General features: G+C 42.2%; 1 protein-coding gene and 1 long non-coding RNA gene across 2 annotated transcripts; one reads left to right on the plus strand and one right to left on the minus strand.

The window, feature by feature from the left end:
• Positions 1–429: 429 nt before the first annotated feature.
• LOC122722004 lies at positions 430–1,021 on the plus strand. Its single transcript, XR_006348841.1, has 2 exons — positions 430–679; positions 823–1,021. It is a non-coding gene; the product is annotated as an uncharacterized LOC122722004 (long non-coding RNA).
• Positions 1,022–11,421: 10,400 nt separating this feature from the next.
• Positions 11,422–14,049, minus strand: LOC110607372. The gene is made up of 2 exons (XM_021746471.2): positions 12,339–14,049; positions 11,422–12,236 (listed from the first exon to the last, which is right to left on the minus strand). Exons 1-2 carry the CDS (start codon positions 14,047–14,049, stop codon positions 11,422–11,424), a joined length of 2,526 nt encoding a protein of 841 aa, XP_021602163.2.
• Between the last annotated feature and the right edge of the window lie 2,047 nt (positions 14,050–16,096).

Genomic DNA, 16,096 nt, shown 5'->3' on the forward strand with positions numbered 1-16,096 from the left:
TATATTGTTGTATGTTTATGAGAAAACCAGGCTTAACATTATGAGTTTTATCCGCCTAGAGCAATAAGGAGCTCTAGTAGGGATTGGTAGAGAACAGAGATAGTGCATGCACAGGTTAAGCCTTGGAATGAAGAAAAGTTTTATGTTTTTTACAGAAAATATATGATCATGTATGGGATGTCATAGGTTCACATAGGGATGGCAGGCGGGCGGGTTTTTACGGGTACCCGATCCGTCCAAACCCTATTAGGACGGATTTGGGTTTGTACAAAACGGATTTGGGCGGATTCGGATTTGAAAATTTTTACCCGTCTCGGATTCGGGTAGGGTTCGAACTTAAGTGATCGGATACCCGTTACCCGAACCCGGATACCTATACTAACAACGCTAACCCTAATCCCTACTTTATTTTTTCATTTTACTCGGTCATACACAGCTCTCTCTCTCCGTCGGCGCCTCTGCTTCCCTTCCCATTCGCCTTTCTCCCGACGGCGTCTCGTTTATCTCTTAAGCGATGATAAATCTTCTCTCTCAATTCTAGTCCAATAGCGGACTAACAGCATAAAGGCGCCACACGCCAAACGTCGACGTTGGGAGAGAGAGAGGGAGAGGAAGCTGTGAGAGTGAGAAAGCGAGAAGAAAGCCATTTCTCAGTTCTCACCACCTCGCCGGAGAAAGAGTACGTCTCAACTCTCTACTAGCTTAATGCCGGTTCTTTTACCTCTCTTTTCTTATAAATATCACGCTATTCTTGGTCGATATATATTAATATTATCTCTATCTCTCGATCCGCTCATTTCACCTTTCTCTCATTTTCCCCAGATAATTTTGCTTCTTGTTCATGCGGTACCACATTTTTTCACATTTTCTTTTCTTTTTGTATCTTTAATCACTTAACCTGTTTTCGAGATCAATTTATTCTCTTTGATCCTGTAATTACCATCTTCGTTTCTGGTTATCGTCTTCTAGTTTCTATGCTTCTGTTGTAAATTTAGCTATATTTTTAATTTGTTTCAAGATTCTTGTAACGCCCCGGAAATCCGGACCGCTACCGGCGCTAGGATCCAGATCGGCATAAGGCCGCCGGGACCCGTAGCAAGCCTAACATATACCTGTAAACCTGCTTAATCCCATACATGATCAACCATCATACATAAAAATTAAAACTTTTCTTTTATACATGTGATCAATCACCAACTCAACCTGTGCATACTCTGAACATATACATAAATAAAGTCCCTCTGTGGGATCTCATCAAAGCCTCGAAGGGCTATACATCATGTGTTGAGTTAGTTTTGCATAAACATCATATCATAAGATCATGTACATAAAATAAGAGGGATTAGCAATACATTATGGTCAAGCACAACTCTATCCTCAATAACATAATTACACAACTGTTCAAAACTCTACATTACATTCTTATCATTGTCATGTCCACAAACTCTAACTATTACATACATATGACTTTTCTCTTCTTTGCTTCTCTATCAATCCCGTACCTGCAAACCTGGGGGTTAGGGGAGAGGGGTGAGCTAGATGCCCAGTGAGTAGAACTATAAAAAGAATATTTAAAACATGCTATAATGGAATGCATCATTGCACAAACATTTCACATCATGGACGGACTGACTCAAAAATTCCTCAGCTCCATGCCCGGCCCTATTATGGGCACCACAGGACTTCGTATTGCCCGGCCCTATTATGGGCACCACAGGACTTCGTAACTCGGAGCTATTGCCCGGCCCTATTATGGGCACCACAGGACTTCGTACACAGGGCTAGTGAGTCGTGCAATGTCCATCCTCATCAACCACAATATAATAATGCAATGTAGCATATTAGTGATTCTAATGCAAACATCTTATATTATAGTCATGATGCATGAAACATGATAAAACATTCACTTTCTTAATTTAGAAAAAGGTTAAGTATAGTTCCACTCACCTCTGGCTGACTCTGTCAAACTCTCAGCAGCTGGCTCACTGCTGGGGTCCTTGGTTCCTCGGGTCCGAACCTACACAGGTGGACTCCAATGAGGGACCAAACACATATAAACATATCTCTAATATATCCCCCAAAAACCCCCTAAAACATCATGAAAACATCACAGAAAATATGCATGAAAAGGCTGAACAGGGCACCTTCGGCGGCACCTTCGGCGGCCGAAAGTCCTGGACAGAGACGAAACTCAGCTAGGTTCGGCGGCACCTTCGGCGGCCGAAAGTGCCAGACAGAGACGAAAGTCTCTTTTCGGGGGCACCTTCGGCAGCCGAAAGCTGCCTTCACAAGAGGGGTTCGGCGGCCGAAACTCCCTTCGGCTGCCGAACCTGGTTTCTGCCAAACGGCAGAAACTTGGTTCAAATGAACCTCCTGCCTCCCAAAACCACAGATCATGCATATTTCTCAACCAAAACATACATACAAGTTCCTAGGGGCCTCAAACATGCATATACCCCATCTACAACACTTCATACACACACAATCAAGCTACATTGCTCAAACATCATCAAAACCCATAAACTCAACATATGTCCTAACATGCATTTCTACCCATAGATCTTACTTAAAACTTGTTTAAAACATAAAAAGGGTTCAAGATCGACCCTTACCTCTTGAAGAAACGAGAGGAAAGCGATCCTAGCTTGGAGATGGAGAGATTAAGCTCTTTGAACCTCCAAGCACTCAAAACTTGCTCAAAGCTCACAAATCTTCAAAACAAAGTTATAAACTCGTTAAAACCATGAAAGATCTAAAGGAAACACTCAAGATCGAGGGAGGAGCGGTGGAGACTCACCTTGGCCGACAATGGGAGAGAAAAAGCTCGCCCGTGCGGACCTAGGGGACCCTTTTATAGTGGCTGGCCAGGCCACGTTCGGGGGCCGAATGTGCCTCCGCATCCATGCAATGTTCGGCGGCCGAACATAAGGTTCGGCGGCCGAACCTGCACTTCCCTCACTTAGACTTTCGGGGGCCTAACGTGCCTCCCAAAGTCCATGCATGTTCGGCGGCCGAAAGTGAGTTTCGGCGGCCGAACCTGGGTTTTCCCTTAAAGAAATTTTCATGCAAAAACTCATTTAAAATCATACTTAAAACATTAAAAACATGAAAACATTTTATAAAAACATGCTTTTACCCTTCTAGAGGTTTCCGACACCCAAATTCCACCGGACGGTAGGAATTCCGGTACCGGAGTCTAGCCGGGTATTACATTCTCCCCCCCTTAAGAACATTCGTCCCCGAATGTTCCTCAACTAGCACATGTATAGCAAAACAACATAACATACATATAAAACACATAGAGACTAACCTTAAAAGAGATGGGGATATTGCTGGAGCATGGACTCCCGTGTCTCCCAGGTACATTCTTCCATATTGTGGTGGTTCCAAAGGACTTTCACCATCGGGATTTCCTTGTTCCTTAGCTTTCTGATCTGAGTGTCTAGAATCCGCACTGGCTGTTCAACATAAGTGAGATCCTCTTGGATCTCCACATCAGGCTCACTAAGAACCTTGCCCGGATCTGACACGAACTTCCTCAACATGGAAACATGGAAAACCGGATGGATTCTCTCCATAGAAGCAGGCAAGTCCAGCTTGTACGATACATTCCCAACTTTTTGCAAGACCTCAAAGGGTCCGATGTACCGCGGAGCTAGCTTACCCTTCTTTCCGAACCGAACCACCCCTTTCATTGGGGACACCTTGAGCAATACTAGATCCCCCTCCTGAAACTCTACCTGTCTCCTGCGGATGTCTGCATAACTTTTCTGCCTGCTGGTGGCAGTCTTTATCCTTTCTCTGATAATGGGCACCACCCTGCTGGTGATCTCAACAAGCTTAGGCCCTGCTAAGGACCTCTCTCCAACCTCTTCCCAGCAAACGGGTGACCTGCACTTCCTCCCATACAAAGCTTCATATGGAGCCATCCCTATGCTAGCATGATAGCTGTTATTGTAGGCAAACTCCACCAAAGGTAGATGTTGCTTCCAAGAACCGCCAAAATCTAGCACACACATTCTGAGCATATCTTCTATGGTCTGGATGGTCCTCTCTGACTGTCCGTCTGTCTGTGGATGGAAGGCAGTGCTAAAATCCAACCTAGTACCCATAGCACTCTGCAGACTCCGCCAAAGCCTGGAGGTGAACTGGGGCCCTCTATCTGACACTATAGAAACTGGGACCCCATGCAGCCTGACAACTTCATCCACATAAACCTGCGCTAACTTATCCACAGAGTAGTTGCTCCTAACAGGGATGAAGTGAGCAGATTTGGTGAGTCTGTCCACAATCACCCATATGGAGTCTAGTCTGTTGGATGTTGCCGGTAACCCCACTACAAAATCCATAGCGATATTCTCCCATTTCCACTCTGGAATCGGCAGTGGGTTAAGCATTCCAGCCGGCTTCTGATGTTCCAGCTTCACCCTCTGACATATTTCGCAGGCTGACACGAACTGTGCCACTTCCCTCTTCATAGCTGGCCACCAATACACTCTCTTCAGATCCTGGTACATCTTGGTGGCTCCAGGGTGAACACTGTACCTTGCATTATGAGCCTCTCTCATAATGTCTCCTTTTAGCCCGATGTCATCTGGTACACATAGTCTATCCCCATAGCGGAGGATCCCCTTACTATCGAACCTGAACTCACTGTTTTTGCCTGACTGAACAGTCCTGGCAATCTTTACTAACTCTGGGTCCTCATGCTGTTTCTGAGCCACCTGCTCCAGAAACACGGGTGTTACTTTCATCTGCGCAATCAAAGCACCTGTACCAGACAACTCCATCAGTAGACCCTCATTGATGAGTTTATAAAATTCCTTCACCACCGGTCTCCTCTCTGCCGTGATGTGGGATAGACTGCCAAGTGATTTCCGGCTTAAGGCATCAGCTACTACATTAGCCTTACCCGGATGGTACTGGATCTTGCAATCATAGTCACTCAACAGTTCTACCCATCTCCTCTGCCTCAAGTTCAGCTCTCTCTGGTTCAAGATGTGCTGCAGGCTCTTATGATCTGTGAAGATCTCACATTTTACCCCATAGAGGTAATGCCTCCACATCTTGAGGGCAAAGATAACTGCTGCCATTTCCAGGTCGTGTGTGGGGTAATTCAACTCATGCCTCTTCAGCTGTCTAGAAGCATAAGCGATCACCTTACCATTCTGCATCAACACACAACCCAGGCCTACTCTGGATGCATCACAGAACACTGTGAAATCCTCATTGCTGTTTGGCAGAGCTAACACTGGTGCTGAAGTCAACCTCTTCTTGAGCTCCTCAAAGCTTTCTTCACACTGATCGGTCCACTCGAATCTCTGATTCTTTCTGGTTAATCTGGTTAAAGGAGTTGCAATCTTAGAGAAGTCCTGAACGAACCTCCTGTAGTAGCCAGCCAAACCCAAGAAGCTTCTGATCTCTGTCACTGAGGTGGGTCTTGGCCAGTTAGTCACAGCTTCAACCTTCTTGGGGTCCACTTCTATCCCATTCTCTGACACTATATGCCCCAAGAATGATATGCTCCTTAACCAGAACTCACACTTGGAGAACTTGGCATACAAGCCATGTTCCCTCAAGGTCTGTAATACAATCCTCAAATGCTGGGCATGCTCCTCTGCATCCCTGGAATACACTAGGATATCATCTATAAAGACAATAACGAAGTGATCCAGGTATGGTCTGAATACTCTGTTCATGAGGTCCATGAATGCTGCAGGGGCGTTAGTTAACCCAAACGGCATTACAAGGAACTCATAGTGCCCATATCTGGTCCTGAAAGCTGTCTTTGGTATGTCTTCTTCCCTTATCCTCAGCTGATGGTACCCTGATCTCAGATCTATCTTGGAGAAACAACCCGCTCCTGCTAGCTGGTCGAATAGATCATCGATCCTTGGCAATGGGTACTTGTTCTTGGTAGTGACCTTGTTCAACTGCCTGTAGTCGATACAAAGTCTGAGGGATCCATCCTTCTTTCTCACAAAAAGCACTGGAGCACCCCAAGGTGAGGTACTCGGTCGGATGAAGCCCTTATCTACCAGATCTTGCAACTGTTCTTTCAGTTCCTTCAATTCTGCTGGTGCCATCCTGTAGGGAGGGATAGAGATCGGTCTAGTTCCAGGCATCAGTTCAATCTCGAACTCTATTTCCCTAACAGGTGGTAGTCCTGGAAGCTCTTCTGGAAAGACATCCAGAAATTCTCTGACAACTGGCACTGAGGCTGGCTCCCTGACCTGACTATCTAGCTCTCTCACGTGAGCTACATACCCCTGACATCCTTTCCTAAGCAGTCTACGAGCCTGTAGGGCCGATATCAGACCTCTAGGCGTACCCCTCTTGTCTCCTCTGAAGACAACCTCTGACCCGTTCTGATCTCTGAGCCTGACTACCTTGTCCCTGCAGTCCAAGGTAGCACCATGGGTAGATAGCCAATCCATCCCTAGAATGACGTCAAAATCTGTCAAGTCTAGAACCACAAGGTCGGCGGAAAGGCATCTTCCCTCAACAAACACTGGACAATACCGGCAGACTGACTCTGCCACTGTCGGGTCACACTTGGGTCCACTGACCCATAGGGGACACTCTAATCCAGAGACCATCAACCCTAACCTCTCAACTGCCCTCGGAGAAATAAAGGAATGAGATGCACCCGGGTCCATTAATGCATACACATCAGAACACCCAATGATGAGATTACCTGACACCACGGTGTTGGATGTGTTCGCCTCCTGCTGAGTCATTGTGAAGATCCTGGCTGGAGCTGATGGACCTTCACCTCGGGAACCAGAAGAAGAGGCTGCCCCTCTCCCTCTACCTCTGCCACTGCCCTGTGTTGTGGCTGGAGCTGCTGGTTGTGCCACACTACCCGAAGCTGTCTGTTGGGGCTGGCCCATGAAAGGTGCTCTAGGACAATCCCGAGCTATGTGTCCCTCCTGGCCACATCTGAAACATGCATTGGTCCCCCATCGACACGCTCCCTTGTGTGGCCTCCCACACCTTTGGCATTCTGCACCATCTGAGCCCGAACTCGAGCCACCGCCAAATCCTAGACCGGATTTCAGCTTGTTCCAGAACTTGTTCTTCTTGGGCTTCTTAGTGCTACTCCATCTCTTACTACCTGAACTCTGAGTAGAGGGTCCTGGCCCTCCTCTGCCTGGGGTCTTAACCCCTGAAGACTGGGTCACCGACTGCTTCACTGACCCCTCAACTATGGCACTGGCCTCCATTCTTCGAGCCATATCTACCACCGTGTGAAAACTTTCCCTCTCAGCTGATTGAATCAATGAGGAGTACCTGGACTGTAATTTCATGACATATCTCCTGGCCTTCTTCACATCTGTATCTAGAGCTTGCCCTGAGAAGGGTAATAGCTCCAGAAATTTATCTGTGTACTCCTCTATGCTCATGTCTTCTGTCTGTCTCAGTTGTTCAAACTCAATCATCTTCAACTCTCTGGAACTATCTGGAAATGCCCATCCAGCAAACTCATTGGCAAATTCCTCCCATGTCATACTGTCTAGTCTCGGGTCCACATAGCACTTGAACCATTCCTTTGCCTTTTTGCACTTCAGGGTGAACCCTGCCATCTCAATGGCTCTTCTATCATCTGCCCCTAGCTCATCAGTGATCGTCTTCACTGCTCTCAGGTATTCAAAGGGATCATCCCCTGACTTATATTTAGGAGCATCCAGCTTAAGGTAAGCTGTCATTTTCACCTTACTCCCACTGGCTGAGCTAGGTCTAGGAGGTTGAGTATCTGGGGCTACTGGTTCTGTAGAAGGTGGAGGTGGGGATGCAGCATTCCCCGAGGTGGGGTTTGCTGGGTGAGGATGGAAGGATGAGGGTGGATAGGCTGGGTACTGTGGGTACGATGGATAGAAAGGTGGATAAGGCATGTGAGTAGGGTAGGGATTAAAGCTGGAGTAATCCGACGTACTTCCCATCGGATACCCGGGACTCTGTGCATAGGGTGGGTAATAGGGTGGAAAACCATACCCCGAGGCCTGAGTGCCTCCTTGTGACTCCCCTGTCCCTTCTTCTGACATGCCAACATCCAGATTCCCATCCCTTCTCTGATCTTCTTCCATAACCTCCCTCACATTTGAAGAACTTCCTCCTCTTTCTGTCCCCCTTCTACTAGTATTAAAAGACCTTCTAGGGTCCCTTGACACTCTTTCTCTGTTTGTTCTGCATGACATTGCCCTAGGCAATGTGGGAGGACGGGCGCTTGTGCCCTCATCCTCTGGTGGGACTCCTGTCAATCGTGCAGATCGACGAGTTCCTCTCATTCTGTTCTCTGAAAAACAGCACATAACTCGCAAGCATTAGCATCATATGGTTCATGTGGAGTCACATGAACCTACATCACATACATGGCAAACATAGCATATCATTTATGCGCATGCATATAGTCATGGCATATCACATCATCATAGCAAGACAGGACTCTACATCCTATCCTAGTGGACATGACCTTTCCTATTGTGCTTGACCTTCTATAACCTCTATGAGCCCGACACTGTAGGTCCGACCATATGAACCTAGGGCTCTGATACCACTCTGTAACGCCCCGGAAATCCGGACCGCTACCGGCGCTAGGATCCAGATCGGCATAAGGCCGCCGGGACCCGTAGCAAGCCTAACATATACCTGTAAACCTGCTTAATCCCATACATGATCAACCATCATACATAAAAATTAAAACTTTTCTTTTATACATGTGATCAATCACCAACTCAACCTGTGCATACTCTGAACATATACATAAATAAAGTCCCTCTGTGGGATCTCATCAAAGCCTCGAAGGGCTATACATCATGTGTTGAGTTAGTTTTGCATAAACATCATATCATAAGATCATGTACATAAAATAAGAGGGATTAGCAATACATTATGGTCAAGCACAACTCTATCCTCAATAACATAATTACACAACTGTTCAAAACTCTACATTACATTCTTATCATTGTCATGTCCACAAACTCTAACTATTACATACATATGACTTTTCTCTTCTTTGCTTCTCTATCAATCCCGTACCTGCAAACCTGGGGGTTAGGGGAGAGGGGTGAGCTAGATGCCCAGTGAGTAGAACTATAAAAAGAATATTTAAAACATGCTATAATGGAATGCATCATTGCACAAACATTTCACATCATGGACGGACTGACTCAAAAATTCCTCAGCTCCATGCCCGGCCCTATTATGGGCACCACAGGACTTCGTATTGCCCGGCCCTATTATGGGCACCACAGGACTTCGTACACAGGGCTAGTGAGTCGTGCAATGTCCATCCTCATCAACCACAATATAATAATGCAATGTAGCATATTAGTGATTCTAATGCAAACATCCTATATTATAGTCATGATGCATGAAACATGATAAAACATTCACTTTCTTAATTTAGAAAAAGGTTAAGTATAGTTCCACTCACCTCTGGCTGACTCTGTCAAACTCTCAGCAGCTGGCTCACTGCTGGGGTCCTTGGTTCCTCGGGTCCGAACCTACACAGGTGGACTCCAATGAGGGACCAAACACATATAAACATATCTCTAATATATCCCCCAAAAACCCCCTAAAACATCATGAAAACATCACAGAAAATATGCATGAAAAGGCTGAACAGGGCACCTTCGGCGGCACCTTCGGCGGCCGAAAGTCCTGGACAGAGACGAAACTCAGCTAGGTTCGGCGGCACCTTCGGCGGCCGAAAGTGCCAGACAGAGACGAAAGTCTCTTTTCGGGGGCACCTTCGGCAGCCGAAAGCTGCCTTCACAAGAGGGGTTCGGCGGCCGAAACTCCCTTCGGCTGCCGAACCTGGTTTCTGCCAAACGGCAGAAACTTGGTTCAAATGAACCTCCTGCCTCCCAAAACCACAGATCATGCATATTTCTCAACCAAAACATACATACAAGTTCCTAGGGGCCTCAAACATGCATATACCCCATCTACAACACTTCATACACACACAATCAAGCTACATTGCTCAAACATCATCAAAACCCATAAACTCAACATATGTCCTAACATGCATTTCTACCCATAGATCTTACTTAAAACTTGTTTAAAACATAAAAAGGGTTCAAGATCGACCCTTACCTCTTGAAGAAACGAGAGGAAAGCGATCCTAGCTTGGAGATGGAGAGATTAAGCTCTTTGAACCTCCAAGCACTCAAAACTTGCTCAAAGCTCACAAATCTTCAAAACAAAGTTATAAACTCGTTAAAACCATGAAAGATCTAAAGGAAACACTCAAGATCGAGGGAGGAGCGGTGGAGACTCACCTTGGCCGACAATGGGAGAGAAAAAGCTCGCCCGTGCGGACCTAGGGGACCCTTTTATAGTGGCTGGCCAGGCCACGTTCGGGGGCCGAATGTGCCTCCGCATCCATGCAATGTTCGGCGGCCGAACATAAGGTTCGCCGGCCGAACCTGCACTTCCCTCACTTAGACTTTCGGGGGCCTAACGTGCCTCCCAAAGTCCATGCATGTTCGGCGGCCGAAAGTGAGTTTCGGCGGCCGAACCTGGGTTTTCCCTTAAAGAAATTTTCATGCAAAAACTCATTTAAAATCATACTTAAAACATTAAAAACATGAAAACATTTTATAAAAACATGCTTTTACCCTTCTAGAGGTTTCCGACACCCAAATTCCACCGGACGGTAGGAATTCCGGTACCGGAGTCTAGCCGGGTATTACAATTCTAGATGTCTTGAGCTAAATTTGTTTATTGTGTAATTTGATTTCTCGTTTTCTGTTTGGCAAGAAAGAAAATTATTGTGATGGTTATTTTTTACCCACAGCTTCTTGTACTTTCGTGTTTATGGTTACTTTGTGGCTGATTTGCACTTTCCTCTTTCTTTGCAGAAACGGTGGATAATTAGTAAAAAAATCGGATTCGGTCGGATTCGGGTATTGTGCGGGTATTGTTAAACGGATTTGGGACGGGTACGGGTATTAAAATTAAAATACTAAACGGGTTTGGAACGGGTTCGGGAATTTTACATATATTCGGGTTCGGATTTGGGTACTCTCAATTTCGCGGGTACCCTACCCGTTGCCATCCCTTTCACAGTCAGGATAGCAGGCTTACTACGGGTCCCGGCGACCTTAAGTCGATCTGGATCCTAGTGCCGGTGGTAGTTCGGTTTCCGGGCTGTTACAATTTACTTCATTTAATCCAATATAAAATTAAACACTTACATTTAATGATCAAAATTTAATTATTAATGCAAGGAAAACATAACTATAATCTATTTAATACCATTTTTCAAGTTGTATTAAAAATAATAATTAAACCTTAAATTTTTACAATTATATATAAATATTTCAAATATATTTTACGTATAAATACTAAAATTAAAAGTAAAATAAATAAAAAATTTTGCAAACCATTAATTAACTGATTTTTTTACAATATTTATCTACTTGATTGCCCACCCATACAAGTTTTTTTATTGTGCCCCACCCTGCCACAAATTGAACAATGGACTCTGGATGTTTCTTTTATTTTGTTTGACCTCCAGTCCATCTCATTACGTATTCTAGAGGACCTTGGCCGTCCCTTCTTCCTTGTTCTAGAAATGTTAGGCACGAGAGGAAGTCCATCTGCTGCAGGCCAATAGTCAGGATGTCCAAGAGGATGGAACGTGTAGGCGTAACATTGGATTGTACGATCCAATTTATAATAGTCAGATATAAATTGTTCGTAGTCAATTGAATGTGACATGCATGCAGCAATAGTATGAGAACATGGTATTCTTATCTCCTGAAATTTGCCACAAGTGCATGTTTGATCCATGAGTTTGACCACTTGCTTTTGCCTCCCGTTTGCAGTAATTATTTTGCAAACCATTGTCTGACTATTGAACCGCCGGACTCTATGTCCATTTGCTTTAATTGCATTAGCACGCAGTGTGTCACTACAATACTGACTGAAAACATAGCCTCTGCTTTGTTGATCCAAAAATGTTGTCCTCCGCGTATCAAAGTAATGGACACATTGAAAAAATATTTTTTCGACCATTGCCGTTATTGGCAACGTCCGAAATCCTTTCATCATGCCGTTTAGCGATTCTGCCATGTTCGTTGTCATGACGCCATACCTCTGTCCACCATCGTGCGATCTCGTCCATTTCTCTAAATTTATCTTAATTGCCCAATCGTATGATTCTGGGTGCACCTCCCGAATATTGTTCATTGCATCATAAAATTTTCTCTTCTGATTTTCATTTGCTGGTATCAATAACAAGTTTATAAAAGTTAAATTACCACGAGTCATAAGTGAAATTAAATTTAAAATATTAAGTAAACTTTGTATTAAAACATGACACATACCTGCCTTGCGCAACGCTTCCTTTATTGCTGCATTTTTGAATGTCTTATTATAATTACTCAGAACATGTCTGATGCAGTAACGATGATGACCAGATGGAGGTTGCCACCAATCTTTCTGCATCGCCTTCAGAATTCCAGCATGGCGATATGAAATTACGCACAAATCTTCTCGATTGGTCACGAAGATCCTTAAGCAATCCATAAACCATGACCAATTGTCACCGTCCTCCTTATCAACAATGGCAAAAGCTAATGGAAATAATTGATTATTTCCATCAAGTGTGGTTGCACACAGTATACATCCGGTATATTTTCCGTACAAGAATGTCCCATCGATTGAGATAACAGGTCTGCAATGTTTAAATCCCTCAATCGATTGCTTAAAAGCCCAAAACATACGATCAAATACACGACACATCGGATTGAATCGCTCATTTATCCAATGTGGATTATCTTCGATCATGTATACTGTTTCTGGGTTAAAATGATGAAGAGCAGTCATGAATCTACGCAAACGACCGTATGATTCATCCCAACCCCCATAAAGCCGTGCAATTGCCTTCTGCTTAGCTTTCCATGTTTTCTGATAAGACGGCTCGTACCCAAATTTATCCCGCACTTCAGCTTGTAGGGCAGCAATTTTTATATCGGGCTGCTGTTCAATTAATGCAAATATGAATGAACAAATGAAATTCTCATCCAATTGGCTATGGTTTTTTGTTACCTGAGGATTTGTACACGTGTGCGGTCCATTGTATCTCGTAATTTTCCATACATCCTCCCCTTCTTTCTTGGATGCTCGAAGCCTCCATGCACATCCACTGTCTTTGTATTTACACTTTATAGAATACGTCTTCTCCCTTGTTTCATGATAACAGAATTGATGGTGATGTCTTAGATGATATTCTTTTGCAGCCGCAGCCACTGCATCTCTCGAAGAAAATATCATCCCAACTGAAAACTCTTTAGAAGGATCCCAAAAGTAACGACCTTCTGGCTTATCATAAGGATCCACCCTCAGCAAATCGAAGTCTATTTCTGCATATGGCGGAGGATGAACAACAGGCACAACAGGATTAGGAAATTGTGTGTTGTAATATTGAGACTCACTCCCAATATCCTCCTGTCCATTATCATCATCATCATCCTCAGTAGACATCCATGAATCATCGTCGTCCTCATCCTCGTCCTCGTCCTCGTACTCGTCCTCGTCCTCATTCTCTACTGTATCGGATAAATTAAATGACGGCCCTGCAAGACTATCACATAAACCATAATCATCAACTACATTTTGCTCTTCACATGGTTCATCATTTGATACAACAGCAGTTCCAGATGGACCAATATCAGCATCCTCATTTGTAGTATCAACACAACGAAGTATCTTAACATATATTTCTATACCGGGTATACCACCAATTTGATACAAGTAATTAAACATACTAGACACATTATCTTCACCCCATATCTCCATACATTCAAATTGTAAGGATCCATCCACAATTGTAGGCTTTCTAAAACTAATCGTCTCTATAAATTCATTTTTCTCGGATAATTCAATTGCACGAGCAATTTTACCGACCAATTGATTAAAACTTATCCGTTTACCCAATGGAATAATCTTTGAAAAACCTCCATCATAATCGTAACCATTACAACTATTTATAACATTACCATCCCAATGAATATTAGCGTATGCAGGAAGTGCCATTTCTCTGCAAAAAAAATTAATAATAAATAATTTTACCACCATTTACTATATACATAAAAAAAAGTAGAATATAAAATATTTAAAACTTACCTGCGTATCTTCTTTTGTATTCGAATCGATAAGAGTAGAAATAAAATTTTTGTGAGATAAAATGTAAATTTTGAGTAATTTATAATTTATAGAGAAACCGGAAATGAAAATGATGTATAGAGGGATAGAGTGATTAGTATGCGTGATTTGTGATTGGGGGGTGATTGGTGGAATAATTTATAGAGAAACTGGAAATGGAAGTGATGTATAGAGGAATAGAGTAATTAGTAGGAGTGATTGTTGATTGGGGTTTAATTGGTAGAATAATTTATAGAGAGACCGAAAATAAAAGTGATGTATAAAGAGATAGAGATGATTGGCGATTGGGGGGTGAATGGTGGGAGAATTTATAGGCGAAGATGGGTTCTAGTTCGACACCACCACTGTCGAACTAGACTCACGGGCTGTAAAGGGCCACATACATGCCCTGCATGCATGCAGGGGTACGGCCCTGCATCAGCTCTTCGCCAGCATGCATGCAGGGCCACATGCATGCCCCTGCGTGCATGCAGGGTACGGCCCTGCATCAGCTATTCGGCACTATTTCAAAATAAAAAAATAAAATTATTTTATTAAAATAATTTTAAAATAAAAATTATTATTATATTAAATATTTTTAAAAAATATAAATTTTATTATCTCTTAATTTATATTTATTTTAAAAATATTAAATTTTATTTTTAACAGTATAATAAATTTTAATTTTTTAAAAATAAAAATATATATATATAATATTTTAATAATAAATAATTTTTTCATACACTATTTAAATTTATAAAATATTTTAATTTTAAAATATATAAATTTACTAAATAATAGATTAGATAATTTAAATTTAAATATTATAACAACAATATTATTAAAAATTAATTTTATAATAAAATTAGAAATAAGTTATTAATTGATTGATGATTAAAAAATATATAATTTTAAGTATACAAAATAAATTTATTATTAATATATTTTAATTAATATCAATAAATATATTTTAATTTAATATAAAATTTTATTAATTTTTCTAAATTTTTTAAATATATATTTATTTTAAAAATTTTATTTTTACAATAATTTGTTCGCCAGCGATTCATGTGAACAAATTCATGTGGTATCACATGCATGCAATTGCATGCTTGTGAAAAAAGTGTTCGCCAAGGCGAACACTTTTCATACACTATTTAAATTTATAAAATATTTTAATTTTAAAATATATAATAGATTAGATAATTTAAATTTAAATATTATAACAATAATATTATTAAAAATTAATTTTATAATAAAATTAGAAATAAATTATTAATTGATTGATGATTAAAAAATATATAATTTTAAGTATACAAAATAAATTTAATATTAATATATTTTAATTAATATCAATAAATATATTTTAATTTAGTATAAAATTTTATTAATTTTTTTAAATTTTTTAAATATATATTTATTTTAAAAATTTTATTTTTACATGGTATCACATGCATGTAACTGCATGATGTGAAAAAAGTGTTCGCCAGTCAACCCTCGTCAGGGATTCCTGACGAGGCTAGTGCATGTTCGCCATCCAAATGTTCGCCATCTTGGATGGCGAACATGCCACTCAGCACAATTGTTTGCCACTTTAAGTGGCGAACAATTCTTTCCGCCAAGCTGGCGTGCCACGGGAGCAGATTGCACTGCTCCCGTGGCCCGGACGAGCTTGTTCGCCACTCATAGTGGCGAACAAGCTCAGCAAAGCAGAGTTCGACACCCATGGTGTCGAACTCTCCCTTCTTCGACACCATGGGTGTCGAACAAGCGTGTTCGCCAGTATGACTGGCGAACACGCTGCGTTGACACACAGGATCTGAAAATATTTTTGGATCCTGCATGTTTTTGAAAATATTTCTCCATTTTTGCATGATTTGAAAAAATGCTCTTAAATCTTCTCCAAGTAGCATATAACGGCTCCAAATGTTGTTGAACT

This window comes from Manihot esculenta, chromosome 15 (assembly GCF_001659605.2).
Source record: "Manihot esculenta cultivar AM560-2 chromosome 15, M.esculenta_v8, whole genome shotgun sequence".
Taxonomy (NCBI): domain Eukaryota; kingdom Viridiplantae; phylum Streptophyta; class Magnoliopsida; order Malpighiales; family Euphorbiaceae; genus Manihot; species Manihot esculenta.

Bases quoted from the DNA above. Each gene is read 5' to 3' on its own strand.
- LOC110607372 (XM_021746471.2), bottom strand. From the start codon at position 14,049: ATGGCACTTCCTGCATACGCTAATATTCATTGGGATGGTAATGTTATA. The intron at 12,237-12,338 runs GTATGTGTCATG...TATTGATACCAG, and splicing joins GGAAGCGTTGCGCAAGGCAG to CAAATGAAAATCAGAAGAGA.